This window comes from Canis lupus, chromosome 32 (genome assembly GCF_011100685.1).
Source record: "Canis lupus familiaris isolate Mischka breed German Shepherd chromosome 32, alternate assembly UU_Cfam_GSD_1.0, whole genome shotgun sequence".
NCBI lineage: Eukaryota > Metazoa > Chordata > Mammalia > Carnivora > Canidae > Canis > Canis lupus.
In genome coordinates this window covers 30,409,747-30,426,282 of record NC_049253.1, presented here as the reverse complement: position 1 = coordinate 30,426,282, position 16,536 = coordinate 30,409,747, and the positions used below count along the sequence as shown (strand labels likewise).

At 39.0% G+C, this 16,536-nt stretch overlaps 1 protein-coding gene across 10 annotated transcripts in view; it reads left to right on the top strand.

The window, feature by feature from the left end:
• ARHGAP24 (Rho GTPase activating protein 24) overlaps positions 1 to 11,426 on the top strand; it is a 743,240-nt gene extending 731,814 nt beyond the window's left edge. For all 10 annotated transcript variants that reach the window (XM_038582212.1, XM_038582211.1, XM_038582218.1 and 7 more), the window contains 2 exons: positions 6,253 to 7,330; positions 10,581 to 11,426. In XM_038582212.1, the coding sequence (XP_038438140.1) occupies positions 6,253 to 7,330; positions 10,581 to 10,824 (1,322 nt within the window). In that variant the 3' untranslated portion in view covers positions 10,825 to 11,426. The remainder of the gene's footprint in view (positions 1 to 6,252; positions 7,331 to 10,580) is intronic.
• Positions 11,427 to 16,536: the final 5,110 nt, after the last annotated feature.

Sequence of the window (16,536 nt, the reverse complement as noted above, 5' to 3'; positions counted from 1 at the left end):
ATACACTAACATTGAATAATTAGAAATTGAACTAAAAATAGAATTTTAGAGCAACTTAAAAATATAAAAAATGGATAAATTTAAGAAAATATAAATAAGACATATATCCTGAAAACTACTAAACATTTATGAAAAAAACTATGTAAATAGGGAAATATACTATGTTCATCAATTAGAATAGCCAAAATCAATAAGCTATTACTTTTCCTAAAGTTTACCTATAGTCTCAATGTAATTCCCAAAAATATCACAGAAAAAATTTTATTTGTAAAAATTGGCAATCTGATTATAAATCTTACATGGAAATAAAAATTATGTAGAATAGCCAAAACAATATGAAGAGGAAAAACAAAGTTGAAATATACTACTTGAAGACTCAATATAATGTCACCAGTAATCAAGACAGTGTGATATGAATATAGACATATAGATCAATGTCATAGAACAGAATCCAGAAATAAACCCACACATGTCATCATTTGTTTTTGACGTATGTGCCAAGTTAGTTCGGTGGGAAAGTGATAGTCATTTCAACAAATGATACTGGAAAAATTGCTTATCTGTTCAAATATTCACCCAAAACTTTTAGTCAAATGTTCATATCAGCTTTATTTCAAAATACCCCAATCTGAAAACAGACCAGGTGTCCATCAATCAGTGAACAGATAATTTTTGGTACGTTCATAAAATGGAATACTACTCAGCAATAGAAAGAATGAACTATTAATACATCCAATAATATGGGTAAATGTCATAAGTATTATGCTAAATGAATACTGCCTAGACACAAAGACTTCATATTGTATAATTCCATTTATGTGAAATTCTAGAAACAGAAAAACTATAGTGTTAGAAAGCAGATCAGTGGTTGTCATGGTTGGGAGATGGGGGTAGGGAATTGGCTACAAATAGGCACAAGGGAATTGTCTATATCATGATTAGATGTTTCCAGGACTGTCATTTGTCAAAATTCATGATATAACTTACATCTACACATATACAAAATGACACATGTACAAGTTTATTCGTTGCAAAAATACAAATTGAAACTACATTTCACAGAGAGCTGTCATATATGTGTATATGTAAGTGTATTTTAAAGTGCCTACATAATTTTCCTTTAAAGCAAAATCGAATTCTTATCCAATTTTTATGAAGAAGTGCCTATAATGTGGTTTAAATTCAACCTTCATAGAAGTGTACAAGCGAGAGAGAATTTCTGGATCATGTAGCACAGTGGGACTCCTGAATCTGCTCGGACTCTTCAGAATGGGCTGGTGATTCTGACCTCATTATTTGGGCTTCATGTTTTTCATTAGTAACCCAAGGAAGAGAATGACAGAGAGGAGGAAATAAAAAGGAAAAGAGAGTATATAGTGATACATACTTGATCATTACTAAGCTAGTCTGTCCTAAAAAGATATAAAAATGGAAAGAAATTCCCTTTCTTTCTTTCTTTCTTTCTTTCTTTCTTTCTTTCTTTCTTTCTTTCTTTCTTTCTTTCTTTCTTTCTTTCTTTCTTTCTAGGAAAGAACTATTGCCATTTATTATTCTGGAAACTAGATGAAAGCAAAGCCTCCCAAGGTAGAAGAAAGAGATTTCTAGATCACTAGGGCCGTGACAGTCACTCTATAATTATGGCAGGTAACTGGCATGACTGTTCACAGACTCATGATAGAGACCTTGGGAATGTCGCTCTTCAATTAATTAAATGCCCTACATAGTTCACAGCTATAGTGAGAAGCAGTGATGCTTCATGCTTCAAATGTTAATATTCCAGTGATGGGGAAAAGCTCCATTTTTCCCAAAGTACTAGACACTCTGTCATATATAATAGAGGCTGCTAATATTTGAAAGTGTGTCTGTCATATGAGCAAATAGTAAAATAGGACTAAGTACACATGTCTTCAAACAGTACATAATGAGAGTGTTGACAGCCATTTTAACTGTACTAAAATCTTTTCATCAGAATCATTCACTCAAAAAAAAAAAAAAAAAAGAATCATTCACTCCTCCATGCACTGAAAATAGGATGACAAATTCAGAGGTAGCTAGAAAAGATAGATATATAAGACCATTAATTTTATTGAGTCCTTTTTCTTCCACAAATAAATAGATGTCTTTTATTTAATTTCTTATTTAGAATAACCCCAAGTTTACTTGTTACTACTACAGTTAAAATTCCAACAGCTGAAACATAATAGGATGAGTGCATGCTTTGGAGGAAGAAGACAAAGTGAAATTTCACCTTGGTCATTTATCATCTATGTGACCTTGAGCAAACAGCTTACCCTCTCTGAACCTCAGTTTTCTCATCTGGAAAGTTTCAAGTCCTATCTTATAGCCTTTGAGAAGCTTAATTTAAAAGATTTAAGTGAAACATCTCCACCTAACATAGTGTTTCTCAAACTCTAATATACATAGGAATCACCTGGAGATATTGTTAACATGCAAGCTCTGATTCAGAAGGTCTGCAGCAGGTTCTGCAATTTTGAAACTCCCAGGTGATATTTATGCTACTATTCTGTTACTGCTAGTGTCATCAAGGAGCTGGTTAGAAATGTAAAATCTCATGCCCCCCCCCCACAATACCTACATTTTAACAGAATTCAGGTAATTTGAATGAATATTAATGTTTGAGCAACACTGACCAACATCAGACCTGGCACACTGAAGATTCTTGATCTAAATATACTCTAAGTTTTGGATGATCACAGAAGTGTGCAGGACATAGATGGATTTAACACAATTTTTTCATATTCAAAATTTGATTTTGAATTATACTCAAGTCCGATTTTGTCAAAGTGTTGCTTTAAGCGAAAGAATGACCTCCCCACATATCAGGCCTCTAATCTCTGACAGCTACTCAAATAGTAGCTGTTTGGTAGAAACCTGCATTGTCAAAGCCCTTCTCATCATTTTGTTCACAAAATCTCAATTTAAGTATTTTATATAGAAACTACATTTATTAACTAGAATTTAAGTTGTTTTGCTGTGTCTATTTATTGGAGATTATTCCTAAGAGCTTTTAGCAAGATCATATAAACCCAGTTAATACATCAGATCAGTATAGTTCAAGCCAAAGCAAAATGATTGATGTTTGTATTAGCCTATACTGTTTTATTATGGGTACATGAATAACTGAATATTTAAAGATTTTCTTGGGCTATTGAGGGAGGAGGGGCTCCAAGTTAGAAAACTAATTGAGAAGGCTGGTTAATAATGACAGCCAATTTTAAGGGGTAGGAACTCAGTTTCTAAGGCAGTGAGGAATATGTGAAAATATATTTGAGATTTCAGCTAATATGCTGAAATCGATAAACCCATTGATTTTTTTAAATAAATTATTGCTTTTAATAATAAATCAGCTATTTCATCCATTATGGTCTGTTAATTTTACTGTCTGAAATTTGTATTCATTTCTAATTCATACTTTACAGTGCATAGTAAAAAATATGAGAATCAAATGGAAATTACAGTATTTTCATCTGTGTAAGATAATTATTGTTTCTCAAAGTTCTTTTCATTGTTTAAAATGCCCTGCCTAATGCTTTGCTGTTTCTTATAGAGCAGGTTTGGTAGTAAAAGATTCTCTCAGTTTTTGTTTATCTAGCAATATCTTTATTTCCCCTCCGTTTTTTTTTTTTTTAAGATTTTATTTATTTATTCATAAGAGACACAGAGAGAAAGAAAGAGGCAGAGACACAGGCAGAGGGAGAAGCACTCTCCATGCAGGGAGCCCGATGTGGGACTCAATCCCGGATCTTCAGGATCAGGCCCTGGGCTGAAGGCCGTGCTAAACCACCGAGCCACCTGGGCTGCCCTTCCCCTCCATTTTGAATATAGATTTGTTGGATACAGAATTCTTGTGTGACAGTCTTTCAACATTTTGCATATCCTATTACCTTCTGGCAATGAGAAATTATGAGAAATCAGCTATTAATCTTCTTAAGGATCCTTTGTACATGGGTTGGTTCTCTCTTGCTACTTTCAAGATTTTTTTTTTTTTTTTTTTTTTTTAGTTTAAGACAGCTTGACTATGATGGGTCTAGGTTTAGATCCTTTTTGCATTTTCATTTTCAGGTATAGCAATTCTTTTTTTTGCCTGCTTATATCTGCTGTTAATTCCCTCTCCTGATTTTTTGTTCATTTCAGTTATTATACTTTTCAACCCCAGAATATTTGGTTCATTTATATGCTTTCTGTATCTTTATTGATAATCTCTATTTGGTAAGACAGTATTCTCATTTTCATCTGATCTCTTTAGATATGGTTTCCTTTAGTTATTAGAACACATTCAAAATAACCAATTTAAAGTCTTTATCTAGTGAGTGCCCTGTCTGGGCTTCCTCAGAGTGTATTTTTCCTACATATGGGCCATAAGGTCTTTATTCTTTGTATGTCTCATAATTTTCATTGAAAAACTGGACATTTTTAAAAAGATTTTATTTATTTATTCATGAGAGACACAGACAGAGAGAGGCAGAGACATAGGCAGAGGTTAGAAGCAGGCTCCACACAGGGAGCCCGATGCAGGACTTGATCCTAGGACTCCAGGATCGTGCCCTGGGCCGAAGGCAGGTGCTAAAACCACTGAGCCACCCAGGCATCCCTGGACATTTTTAGTAGTAAAATACTGTGAGGGCTTTGGATATCAGGTCCTCTCCCTCTTCAGATTTGCTGTTGTTTGTTTAGTGCTTTTTCTGAACTAATTCTATAAAGTTTATATTCTTCACCAAATGTGGCCACTGAAGTTTATGCTTGGTTTGCTTGGTTGTCAATTAATTATTGACAAAGATTTCCTTCTATTGCCTCGGCTCATAAGTTTCCTTTTTTTTTTTTTTTTTTTTTGCCAAGGGGCTCTGTATGCAAATCTTTGACAGTCAGGTAGGTAGTTCACAACTCTGCAGTAGCCTTCAGTTTCTGCTTGTACAGAGCCTCAAAATCAGCCAGAGGTGAGAGCCTAGGGACTTACTAGTTCTTTCCTGAGCATGCACACAGCTGCAGGGATGTACGTAACCCTAAACATGCGTGTAGTCTTCTAAACTCCCAGGGATAGATCCAAGCTTTTCAAAACCCCCTATGGAAATCTCATTCCTCAGATTTATCTTTTAAGCTTGTGGTTAGCCTATTGTCTGTCCCAACTGTTATTCTGCTGCTTCTGGCAGCCATGGTGTTAAACAAAAGAGCCCTCATTATTTCTGACAAACGCCCCTGAGAAAAACGCTCTTCACACTGGTCAAATTCCTAGTCAGATCAAATAAGGACATGCATTGTGAGGGCGTCTTCAAGAGAACCACCAAACAGGTCAAACAATGGCAATATTCTGGGAATGGAGTTTTGGAATTCCAACTGTGTTCTGGCCATTGCAGGGACTGCCAAGCTGCCAGTTCCCACTGCGATTGTGGAATATTAGTTTTTAAGGCTATTGCAAAGCTAGGGAGAATAGGATGAGGACAAAGTTAAAATACCACAGAGCTTGATGTTCTTACTGAGTCAACCTTTTTTCCTGAATAAACATTTTCCAGACTGTATCGAGCCTTTAATTAACTTCCAGATTCCTACAAATGTTGATTCAGAATACTTTTGTGAATTGCTCTTATGGAGAAGAGGATTTTTGGAGATCCTTATTACACCATTCTGGCTGATGTTACTTAAAATGCCTCAAAGCTTTTGAATAGTGAACAAAAGTCATATGGAACTTCATTATCTTGCAACATTAGAAAGACAGACCATATACCCACCAGAGATCATATAGGGCTTTACTAAGAAATGCCACTAAAATATATTGATCGTTTGAGTCAATTGTCAAATGAGAGATAACATTGACCTTCTCTTAAGACTTCTCACAATTAAATCTCAAACTTCTAGGAAATGGTGTATAATGATTAAAAGCCTAGTCTCTGAACTAGCTCACCCCGTTTCAAGCCCTGATTCTGCTCCTTAATGGCTTTGTGACCTTGGTCAAGTTATTTAACATTAGCAATACAATGATAATAAACTACCTATTCATAGATTTGTTTTAAAATCCAGCTAAACCAACAAAAGTAAAGTGCTTCGTACAGTTCATTATATATGGTAAATGCTCAAGCACTTTTAGCTTCTTTTGCTATTGTCATCATTAAGAATATAGTTCAGCAGTACTGACAGTAATGCTTAATGTTCATCTGAATGTGGTTCTTTAAGAGTCTTTTTCAAAATGAGAAATAAAACTATTTCACTCCTACAACTGTGTTTTCTTCGCAATTACAGGCACTGTGGTGGTCCAGCAGTTGATGTCAGTAATGATTAGCAAACATGATCGCCTCTTCCCTAAAGATACAGAACCACAAGGCAAACCCCAAGATGGAGTGAGCAACAACAACAATGAAATTCAGAAGAAAGCCACCATGGGCCAGCTACAGAACAAGGAGAACAATAATACCAAGGATAGTCCTGGTAGGCAGTGCTCTTGGGAAAAGTCCGAGTCTCCCCAGAGAAGCAGCGTGGATAATGGATCCCCCACAGCTCTACCAGGGAGTAAAACCAACAGCCCAAGGAACAGCGTTCATAAGCTGGATGTCTCTAGGAGCCCCCCTCTCATGGTCAAAAAGAATCCTGCTTTCAACAAGGGCAGTGGGATAGTCACCAATGGGTCCTTCAGCAGCGGTAATGCAGAAGGTCTGGAGAAGACCCAAACCACTCCCAATGGGAGCTTACAGGCCAGAAGGACCTCTTCGCTGAAGGGGTCTGGTACCAAAATGGGCACCCACAGTGTACAGAATGGAACAGTGCGAATGGGCATTTTGAACCCCGACACACTTGGGAACCCCTTGAACGGTCGCAGCATGAGCTGGCTGCCTAATGGCTACGTGACCCTGAGGGATAATAAGCAGAAAGAGCAAGCAGGAGAGTCAGGCCAGCACAACAGGCTCTCCACCTATGATAATGTCCATCAGCAGTTCTCCATGATGAACCTTGATGACAAGCAGAGTGTTGACAGCGCCACCTGGTCCACTTCCTCCTGTGAAATCTCCCTCCCCGAGAATTCCAACTCCTGCCGTTCCTCCACCACCACCTGCCCAGAGCAAGACTTTTATGGGGGTAATTTTGAGGACCCTGTTTTGGATGGGCCCCCGCAGGATGACCTCTCCCACCCTGGGGACTATGAAAACAAAAGCGACCGGAGGAGTGTGGGAGGCCGGAGTAGTCGTGCCACCAGCAGCAGTGACAACAGTGAGACATTTGTGGGCAACAACACCAGCAACCACAGTGCACTGCACAGCTTAGTGTCCAGCCTAAAACAGGAGATGACCAAGCAGAAGATAGAGTATGAGTCCCGGATAAAAAGGTGAGGAAAATCTGGAGCTCCTAACTACCAGAAAGGGTGCAACAACCCCCTGTTGTGGGACACGTCTGCACGGGAGGTTAAACGAACTGGCTCCAGAGTCACAGACCCGAGTTCAAGTCCAGGATTCACTCTTTAGTTGTAAGCTGTAGGATATGGGGGAGGCTCTCTATGAGCTTTGGATTCTTACTGTGAAAATCTTAAATATGAGTAGTTTTTACCTTAAAAGCATGTGAGAAATCCTTAAGCATTGTCCCTGGCACAGAATCAGTGCTCAATAATGCTATCTTCTGTAATTAGATATGTGGGTTTCTGTTAAGGCCTGGAAAGAGAGTGGCAGGGATAAATGGAAAGTAAGGATCCTGTTTTCACTGGTGCGAAGAGGATGAAATGAGGGTGAAGAAAAGGTGTCAAAAAAAACCCAGAAAAAAAAAAAACCCAGATCTTTTTTTCTCATTCTTTTAATCTTTGAATGCTAAGAGGGTGTCTGCTGCCTGCTGGGCTCAGCTGCAGGCCTTGAGGGTTCAAGCAGTGAATAAAACAGACCAAAACTCAGCCCTCATGGAACCAGAGCAATAAGTAAAGTAGATCGGATGCTAAGTAGAAGACTAATGCAGGGAAGTGGAGTCAGATGCCTTGGTGAGGTCTAAATTCACGTGTGGTCACAGAGGAAGCTGAGCAGATACCTGGAGAGGAGCAAGTGGAAATGCCATGAGATGGGATGGGCGGGGGGCCCCGAGAGGGAACAGAGCGAGGTGACAGAGGACCTTGAGGATCATTGTAAATCTGGCTTTTATCTGAGATTGGAGTCCGTGGAGGTTTTGAGAAAGGAGTGAACATGACGTGTGTTCATATGGACAAGGGAAACTGTAGGCTAAACAAGGAGCAAAAACTGTGATTTGTAAGGAAGAATTATGCCAAAACCTAATTTATATCAGTTTACATCTTCTCATAGGGTGACCAAGGTGGAAGTATGCTTAGCAGCTTCTCTAGGGAGGCTGCCTAGGCTGGATAAGGGGTGTTTGCCGGGTGGCCTGTGTTCACAGCCCTGACTCTCAGATGTCCCATGGACTTGAGAGGTGGGAATATGGAGAATGAGCCCAAGGCTCACAAACAGGACCCTGGGCCAGAAACCAGAAGTCCCACCCCCGCGTTTTCACCGTGGTTACAGAAATTCTAAAACCTATGGTCTTCATGGTCTCCCTTCAGCTTAGTGTAGGGGAAAGGACACTAACTCTCCAGGAGGAGATGTCCCGAGGCTCAGTTCAGCATGGAGCGGCCAGTGTCAGGCTGTGTGACTTGGTGGCCCTCCTCCTTCATGGGTGTTCTAGGGTCCTCACAGTACTGGACATCATTCTTTGTCCTACTTCAATTGCTGCCATGGCTCCAGACGCCACGGGGCTCCTTCCTTATACATAAAGTTGGCTCCAACGTATTTTACTATGTGTCCCACCCATTTGTCAATTATCAGGCTAAACGATACATATTCCAAGAACTTTGGTCAAGTAAACTGAAGTACTACTTATACATTAGGTTGAAAAATTACTTTCTTAGAAAGTCATTTTTGTAAACCTTCCTGAGCAGACACTTGGCTTGAATTTTTCTATATAATGCCAAGTGACAGGAGGTTTATGGAAGAAAAGAAATGTCCTCTGCTTATAAGGTAACTCTGTTTCTAAGTGTAGTTTTTGGAACCACTGGCTACCAGAACTCTGGAGTTTCTGCCAATGCATGATGATAACTTAGCACTTAGCACTGGCAAGCGAGAGATAGCACTTTCAACTTAGTACTTGTATGAACAGAGGGGAAAAAGCTGTTCTGAATGGCTGCTGGTGGACACACTCACTTCTGAGAACATTGGTGGCCTATTTATGTTCTGTAATCTGTGGCACATTTCAGAGACCTTGATAAAATAATTGAACTTCCCAGGAGAATGTCATCTCAATGGGCCCTTTTACTGTAGTGTTCTTACCTGCCTGACCACCAGAGGAGGAGATACACAGCAGAGTGGGGCAGAGGAGCTGCCCCATGCCCAAACCACAGAAATAGGAGAGGTTGTTTGTTCTAGTAAATTTTGGTCATTCCTAATTATAGGCATACATTTCTCTTTCAATTTCTTTTAAACTCCATCCCATAAATATTAAAGTTAGAGACAAATTCATAGATAGATGATATAGGTAGGTGATAGATAATATTTTACTTTGTTTAGTTATCAATCACTGATATATGTTGTTTAGCTTTTAAACATGTAAGTTTCATGTTCTTTTACTCTCTCAGAATTAGTTTCTAACTTTACTGTTTGTGCTCGGAAATAATTGTTTCTATGATATCAATTATTTAGCCTGGTTAAAACTATTCTCTTTTTACTGGTTTGAGATTCTATATATGACTAATAGATCAAGTCTGTTAATCACGTTGTTCAAGTCTTTTACATTTCCCCTAATTTCTATCAGATAGATCTATAATTTCTGAGAAAGAAAAATCTCCTAATGTTATTATAGATTTATCAATTTCTCCTTATAATTGTGTTAAATTTTATGTTGAATACTTTGAGGCTAGACTACTAGGTAAATAAAAATAAAGTATTGTTTATATCTCCCTGATGAACTAGTCCTCTTGTCATTAAGTAATGGTCATCTTTAATTATAATCACTTTTTTGCCAGAAACCTACTTTTTCCGGATACTAATATTGCTCTGCCACTTTTGATTCGTGACTTTCTGGCATAAGAGACTTGTGAAATACCTAGCAATGACATTTTCACTATCATTATTTTTCCCTTGATTGATAGCAAATATGATGTCCTCTTTCCTTCCCATTTTACCAGACTTTCCCCTTCTTTTCCCCTTTCTTTTAATAAAGCTTCACATTTCAGGTGCCAGCTTCACATGAAATGAGTCCAGGAAGCCCTGTGCTTTGGGTTGCCTCCTACATCTGCCATTCTGTGCATCCTGATAATCAATCTCCGGCTTCTCTGTGCTGACATTCATTTATTCACAATCAGATACCATCTAAGTGCTTCCAAGTGAGGTCTTGGGGTCTTCTTGTTAAAATGATAGTAAATCATCCTAGCATATACAATGAATGAATGAATAAAAATACATCTTTTAAACCATTAGACCTTGCTTCACTGGTTCCAAAGGGCCCGTTACAATTTCCTAACTATTGTGGAGACAGAGTTCAGAAAATCTGTGTCCCTGTCACATTTCAAGTGAATAAAATCACTTTCTTTTTATTCCCTCCCTCCCATCTAGCTTGGAACAGCGAAACTTGACTTTGGAAACAGAAATGATGACCCTCCACGATGAACTGGATCAAGAAAGGAAAAAGTTCACAATGATAGAAATCAAAATGCGAAACGCTGAGCGAGCAAAAGAAGATGCAGAGAAAAGAAATGACATGCTTCAGAAAGAAATGGAGCAGTTTTTTTCCACGTTTGGGGAGCTGACAGTGGAACCGAGGAGAACCGAGAGAGGAAACACAATATGGATCCAGTGAGCCTGCTTCCTCCCGTTGTCTCCCAATGGATCTGGGAAGGGCTCTGGGGTTCCGGTGGAAACATTACATGGGATCAGGTGGCTGGTCACCTGCTGTACAGTGCTCTAACTGGTGAAGGAATATCATTTACAGACATTATCCATCCATATCTGCAATGTGTACCAAAGTTATATCATGCCCCATAATGCTACTGTCAAGTGTTACAACTGGATATGTGTATAGAGAGTAGTTTTTAAAAAGTAAGCTAAAAAAATGAGAAGCATATCTCAAGAATTATTTTATTGCAAGTCTTGTATTTAAAATGTTAAATCAATATGTTGTTGCAATTTAGCTTGCTTCCAAGCTTCACCCCTTGCACTTAACATAAGCTATTTTTGGCATTGTGTTATCATCAGCTTATTTTATAGATCAATATTTTTATTTCCCCTTTTGCTGAGGAAACGAAGATAAGCAGATATATAAATATATATAAATATATATCAGATGAGTTATTAAAATCAAAACAATACTTTGTGGCTGTGCTGTTTGTGCCAATAGACCTCGCCATTGACCAAAAAGAGAAATGTAAATAGTTTTATAAAATACAATTGAATCACCAGGAACCTTTGATTTGCTCTTTAAGTTTTTCCCTCGACACTGCTCGGTTTTCTTTGTGAGGTGCCTGGACACAGAGAATTTTGGATTTTGTAAAACCCCCTTCTCAAAGCCTATTGTCTGCCTGGTCCGTTGCACAGATGCATGTCTCCCGTGCAGGATGCACTTTGGGGTGGTGGGGAAGTGGTAAAAGCATAAAATGAGTCATGCCATGAATTACTCTGACCTTCTGGATCTAGTCCCTGTAACTGCTAGATGGTTTCAAGAAAACTTCTTCCCACTCTTGGGAGGTTGAAAAACACCACTTGTTATGCTGTGCCACAGGAACACCTCTAGTCTGCTCAGACCATTCCTCCATGCCCCCAGCGAACACACTTTACAATGCAGGCAGTGATCTGGTGAGACCGTAACCCTCTCAGTTAAACTGCTAGAGTATGTGCCAAGTAGTGACATTTTTCTCTCACTCAGGCCTCTGTTGGTTTGGCACCTGGGATTCTGTCTACAGGACAGTGGGCAAAGATAGTGTAGCAAGAGGAGGGGATGGAGCAGATAGACCAGAAGGAGAAGGAGACATGTTTGGAAAGAACAACTACTTTGCTTCTAATTTTTACAATATTGTTCTTCCCAGTTGCAAATGTATTTGTTCGCAATAATTTTAAGACTTGAAGGTGTAAAGGTCCAGTTTTGACAAATGTATGACTATTAGTAATTGTGACCTTCTAGAGGAACCCAGGGCTCTCTGGAGCTGGAATTTGGGGATAACAACTCTTCACACTCCAAGTGATCTTCAGAAGCCAGGCAAATAAATACTTCTCACACTAGAACAAAAAGTCACAAAAGGCATGATTAGAAATAAAGACTTCTTGAGTTTATAGGATTGTGTTTAGAAGGTTCTATGTCTTATTTCAAAGAGGAGAATAGTCTTTACCACATCCAGCCTTGTCACCATTCACTTGTGTTCATGGTCCCTGGGTTTTAACCACTATCTGTAATAATGATACCTTCTTTACCTTTAGTTTCCTGTTCTCACTCTCTTCTGATTCTTTAACCAGATACTTCCACCTGAGTATCAAATAGAAAAGTCAAACTCAAATGTGCAATGTTGATCTCAATGGGTCTTTATACATTTCCATCTCTCTCCAGTCCCTGTCCTAGTGAGTGAAAACCTTGGGACTCATCCCAAGTTGAAGGATGCAATAGTAAAAATCGAAGGCCATACAGTCAACTTGCCTGCATTCAATTTTTCCACAATTCACTAGCTGTGGCTCAGACTTCTAGGCATCACTTTTTTTGATGTAGACTGGGACTAACACAGATGCTCCTCTCATGGACTTGTTAATGTAGGTTCATTGAGGTGTAGATTGTGTGAGAGCTGAGCACAGCCCCGAATGTACAAAAAGGATGCCCTAAACGTTCATTCTTGTTTTCTCTCCCCTGTTCTTCACTCTGAAATTCACTCAGCAAGTAATATCTAGTCCACTCACCCTTGCCTTTTGAATCTATTCTCTTTGATCGGTTGCTCTTCATCTTTGAGGAAAGCATCTCTCCTTTGGCAGGATATTCCTTCCAGGCTGCCCATCTGACCATATCATGGCCTTACTACCATCATGTGAAGAATCTCACTTGCCCACAGGATATGCCCTTAACACGGTGGATAAGGCTGTGACCTACAGTTTTATTTTCACCTCCTACCACTTCCCTCACCCCTGCTGTGCCATTTCATGCCTGTGAAACTTTCCACCTTTTATTGTCATGTCCATCTTGACTACCTTCCTTCTATCTGGCACAGTCCTACCATTTTTTTAAGAGCTAAATCAAACGTCAGTTCCCCTATAAAGCTTCTAGGATCTCAACTAAGAATTAAGTACCTTGTGCTCCCAATTTGTGTATTGCTTTTAGTCTTCTCCACGTCTGATTATTTTCTTCACCAAAATAAGAAACATTTTTGAAGCAGCATGGTAGAATAGAAATAGCAGGAGACAGAGAGCCAAACAGACCTAGCTATGCATCTCGACATACCTTAGGCAAGATGCACAGCAACGACAAGTCACTTAACTTCTCTGAGCATCTTGTTTTTCCCTCTGTAAAGTGGAGGTAATAACTCCTACCAATTAGGAATTTTGTAATACTTAAAAGTGATATGTAATGTGACTATCCCAGGGACCATCACTTAGCTCCACTGACAGCTCTATTAATAAATGGAGCTTCCAAACCTAAGAGAGTAGAATTGTTGTCCTATTGTTCTCAAATCCCTCCATCTCTACCTTTTATTCCATAGAGTGCCAGCATGGAGAGTTAGCCATAAATCTGGCCTTTGATTTATGAGGGATGCTGCCGTTAATTTTAATTATCAATCTCAGTGTTGATAACATTTGATCAATGGATACCATGAGTAGCTTGTCCATCTGGGTTTCTATTAGTTCTTCTATTAATCCGCCAAATGCCTAGAAAATATCAACTGCAAATTGACATAAAAACAAATTGGAAATAAGTAGATAGTACCAAGAGTTCATTTGCTACATCCTTATAGGCTTCTTTAAAACTATTTAGGTAGGGCAGCCCAGATGACTCAGAGGTTTAGCCCCTGCCTTCAGCCCAGGGTGTGATTCTGGAGACCCAGGATCCAGTCCCACGTCAGGCTCCCTGCATGGAGCCTGCTTCTCCCTCTGCCTGTGTCTCTGCCTCTCTCTCTCTGTGTGTGTGTCTCTCATGAATAAATAAAATCTTTAAAAAAATAAATAGAAATAAAACTATTTAGGTAACTAGAATGATTCTTAAACTATGCATTCAGGAGAAAGGATTTGCTTCCAAGTGTTGAGTCTATAATGTTGGTTTCACTAGCCAAGCCATATGGCTGGGTATCCTTCAGAGAACATTTAAAATAGAATTGTGAATGACAGTAGGCCAACTGAAGTCTATACTTTTTAAAAAATATTTTATTTATTTATTCATGAGAGACACAGAGATAGAGAGAGGCAGAGGCACAGGCAGAGGCAGAAACAGGCTCCATGCAGGGAGCCAGATGTGGGACTTGATCCTGGGACCCCAGGATCACGCCCTGAGCTGAAGGCAGACACTTAACTGCTGAGCCACCTAGGGATCCCTGAAGTCTATGCTTTTTAAATGTAGTTACTATATGTCATTTTGTTATTAAATGACTAAAAATTTGAAGGGAAACTTAAATAATGTCATTCCTATTTATTTTTATTTATTCACAAGCTAAGCCCTAAATGAAAAAAAAAAAAATTAGGGCATTTCCAGGTAGGATACTTTAAATCATCAATATAATTATCTCCCCTTGGAAATCCAGGAGAATTTGAAGACTGTGGTACCAGCCAAAAACCTCAGTGTTCCTTTCACTGCAGAACTGCATCCTACTTAGAATAGCATCACAGAAAATGATGATGCATAAGCTTTTGGAAAGAGAGCTAGATTCAAATCTCAGTTCTACCACTTTGTAGCTATAAGAATTTAAGAAAAGTTACATGACGTTTGTAAGACTCAATCTGTTTTTCTGTAAAGTAGGATAATACTTTTCCTCATTGGGTTTTTGTTTTATTTTGTCTTGAGAAATGACTAAGTTAAGTGACTAGCACAATATATATTGTAAGTGTTCAGTAAATGGTAGCTGTCAGCACTCAAACGTTTCTATTTCTATTTCTATTCTGTTTCTATTGAGTGTTCAAAGGGTGTTCCAGCTTCCAGAAAATAGAATTCTGGCCTCAAGAATTTGGCCAGCATGTTCACCAGCAGAAGATACAATTCTGCCCTTGTCCCAGACAGGCTAATTTTACTTTTGCCCAGATAATCCACCAGAGATTTGATAGGAAGGAAGAGGTAACCCAAGGTATCTTTTTCACCTGAGATAATACAATTGCATCCATGATCTGAGAATAATGTCCAAAGGACCACCCATAACTGTCCCTGCATCAGCTCTGTCTGTTTGGACACTGAAGAATATGTTCAGTTTTAAAGCTCTTGGGTAAAGTATAATGAAAGTCTAAGAATATGACCAGTGAATGTGTCTAGACTCACATCAGCATCACCATTAGTGAATATTTATTGAAGGCCTCTACGTGTCATGTCAGCACTAGACTAGATGCATGGGATTCCTAGTTTATAAATAACCACCACATGAGATGATGTTCTCTGAAAGTAGTTAGAGACTACAAAAGTGAGTCTGGGAAAAGCACGTCAGAGCCATGACTATTATGTGAGTCCTAAAGAATAGGTAGGAAGTTATCAGACAGGATAGCAGTTTGGGGCAGGAGCTTCTCTAATCCAGGGAAAAATATATGTGTTAAGTGCCTTCAGGGCGGAGCCTAGGGGGCCTTTCCAATGAAATAAAAATGACCTATCATGTGTGTGCCATCAGGGTGGCCTTGTGCATAAAGACTCACTTACACACCACCAGGAGATGGGAAAACACTTAGGACCCATGTGGCTTCCACTCCCTTATATCCAAATAAAACAGCCAAAGCCAGACACATTTTGCCCTGTTGGAACTCACAAATCACAGAAAAAGAGTATGGAATTGTGACTCTCAAAGGCCTATTTTGTTATTCTCTTTATAGTCTCTTTAATTGCACAAGTGGGGAATGAGTTGACTGCCCAGTTTAAGGGTTCCTTGCTGCAAAGTGATGTGAAAAACTAACAGCTCCCCAAGCAACTAAAACCTACCAAACCTACTGTAGATCTTCGAGTATAAAGTTTAGCAGATGTAAAGTGTGTTTTTTAATGCACCATTTTTGGCTCAGGTCCGGGACTGAATGACACTCTTTATTAATGGACTATGTGTAGCTGCTACCTTTCTAGCCCTTGGAGGGCTAAACCCAGGTGAGACCAGCCCATTCAAGTAGAAAGTACTGAATTGTTTGAATAAGGTGTTAAATTGGCCTTCAGCATACCACCTGTTTTTGTGAACACTATGCCATCCAATCCCTCTCCTGCCAACACACATTCCCTGCCTCCTCGTGATTCACTAGAATCCATTACATATCACACCAAAGTAATCTCTAGGGTTGTGCCATCTTGCCCGCATCCTTGGTCACCTATTGCCAAAATCGTCCAAATATGTCATTTGCCTTCACTATTATGTTTATCCCTACATTGCTCAGC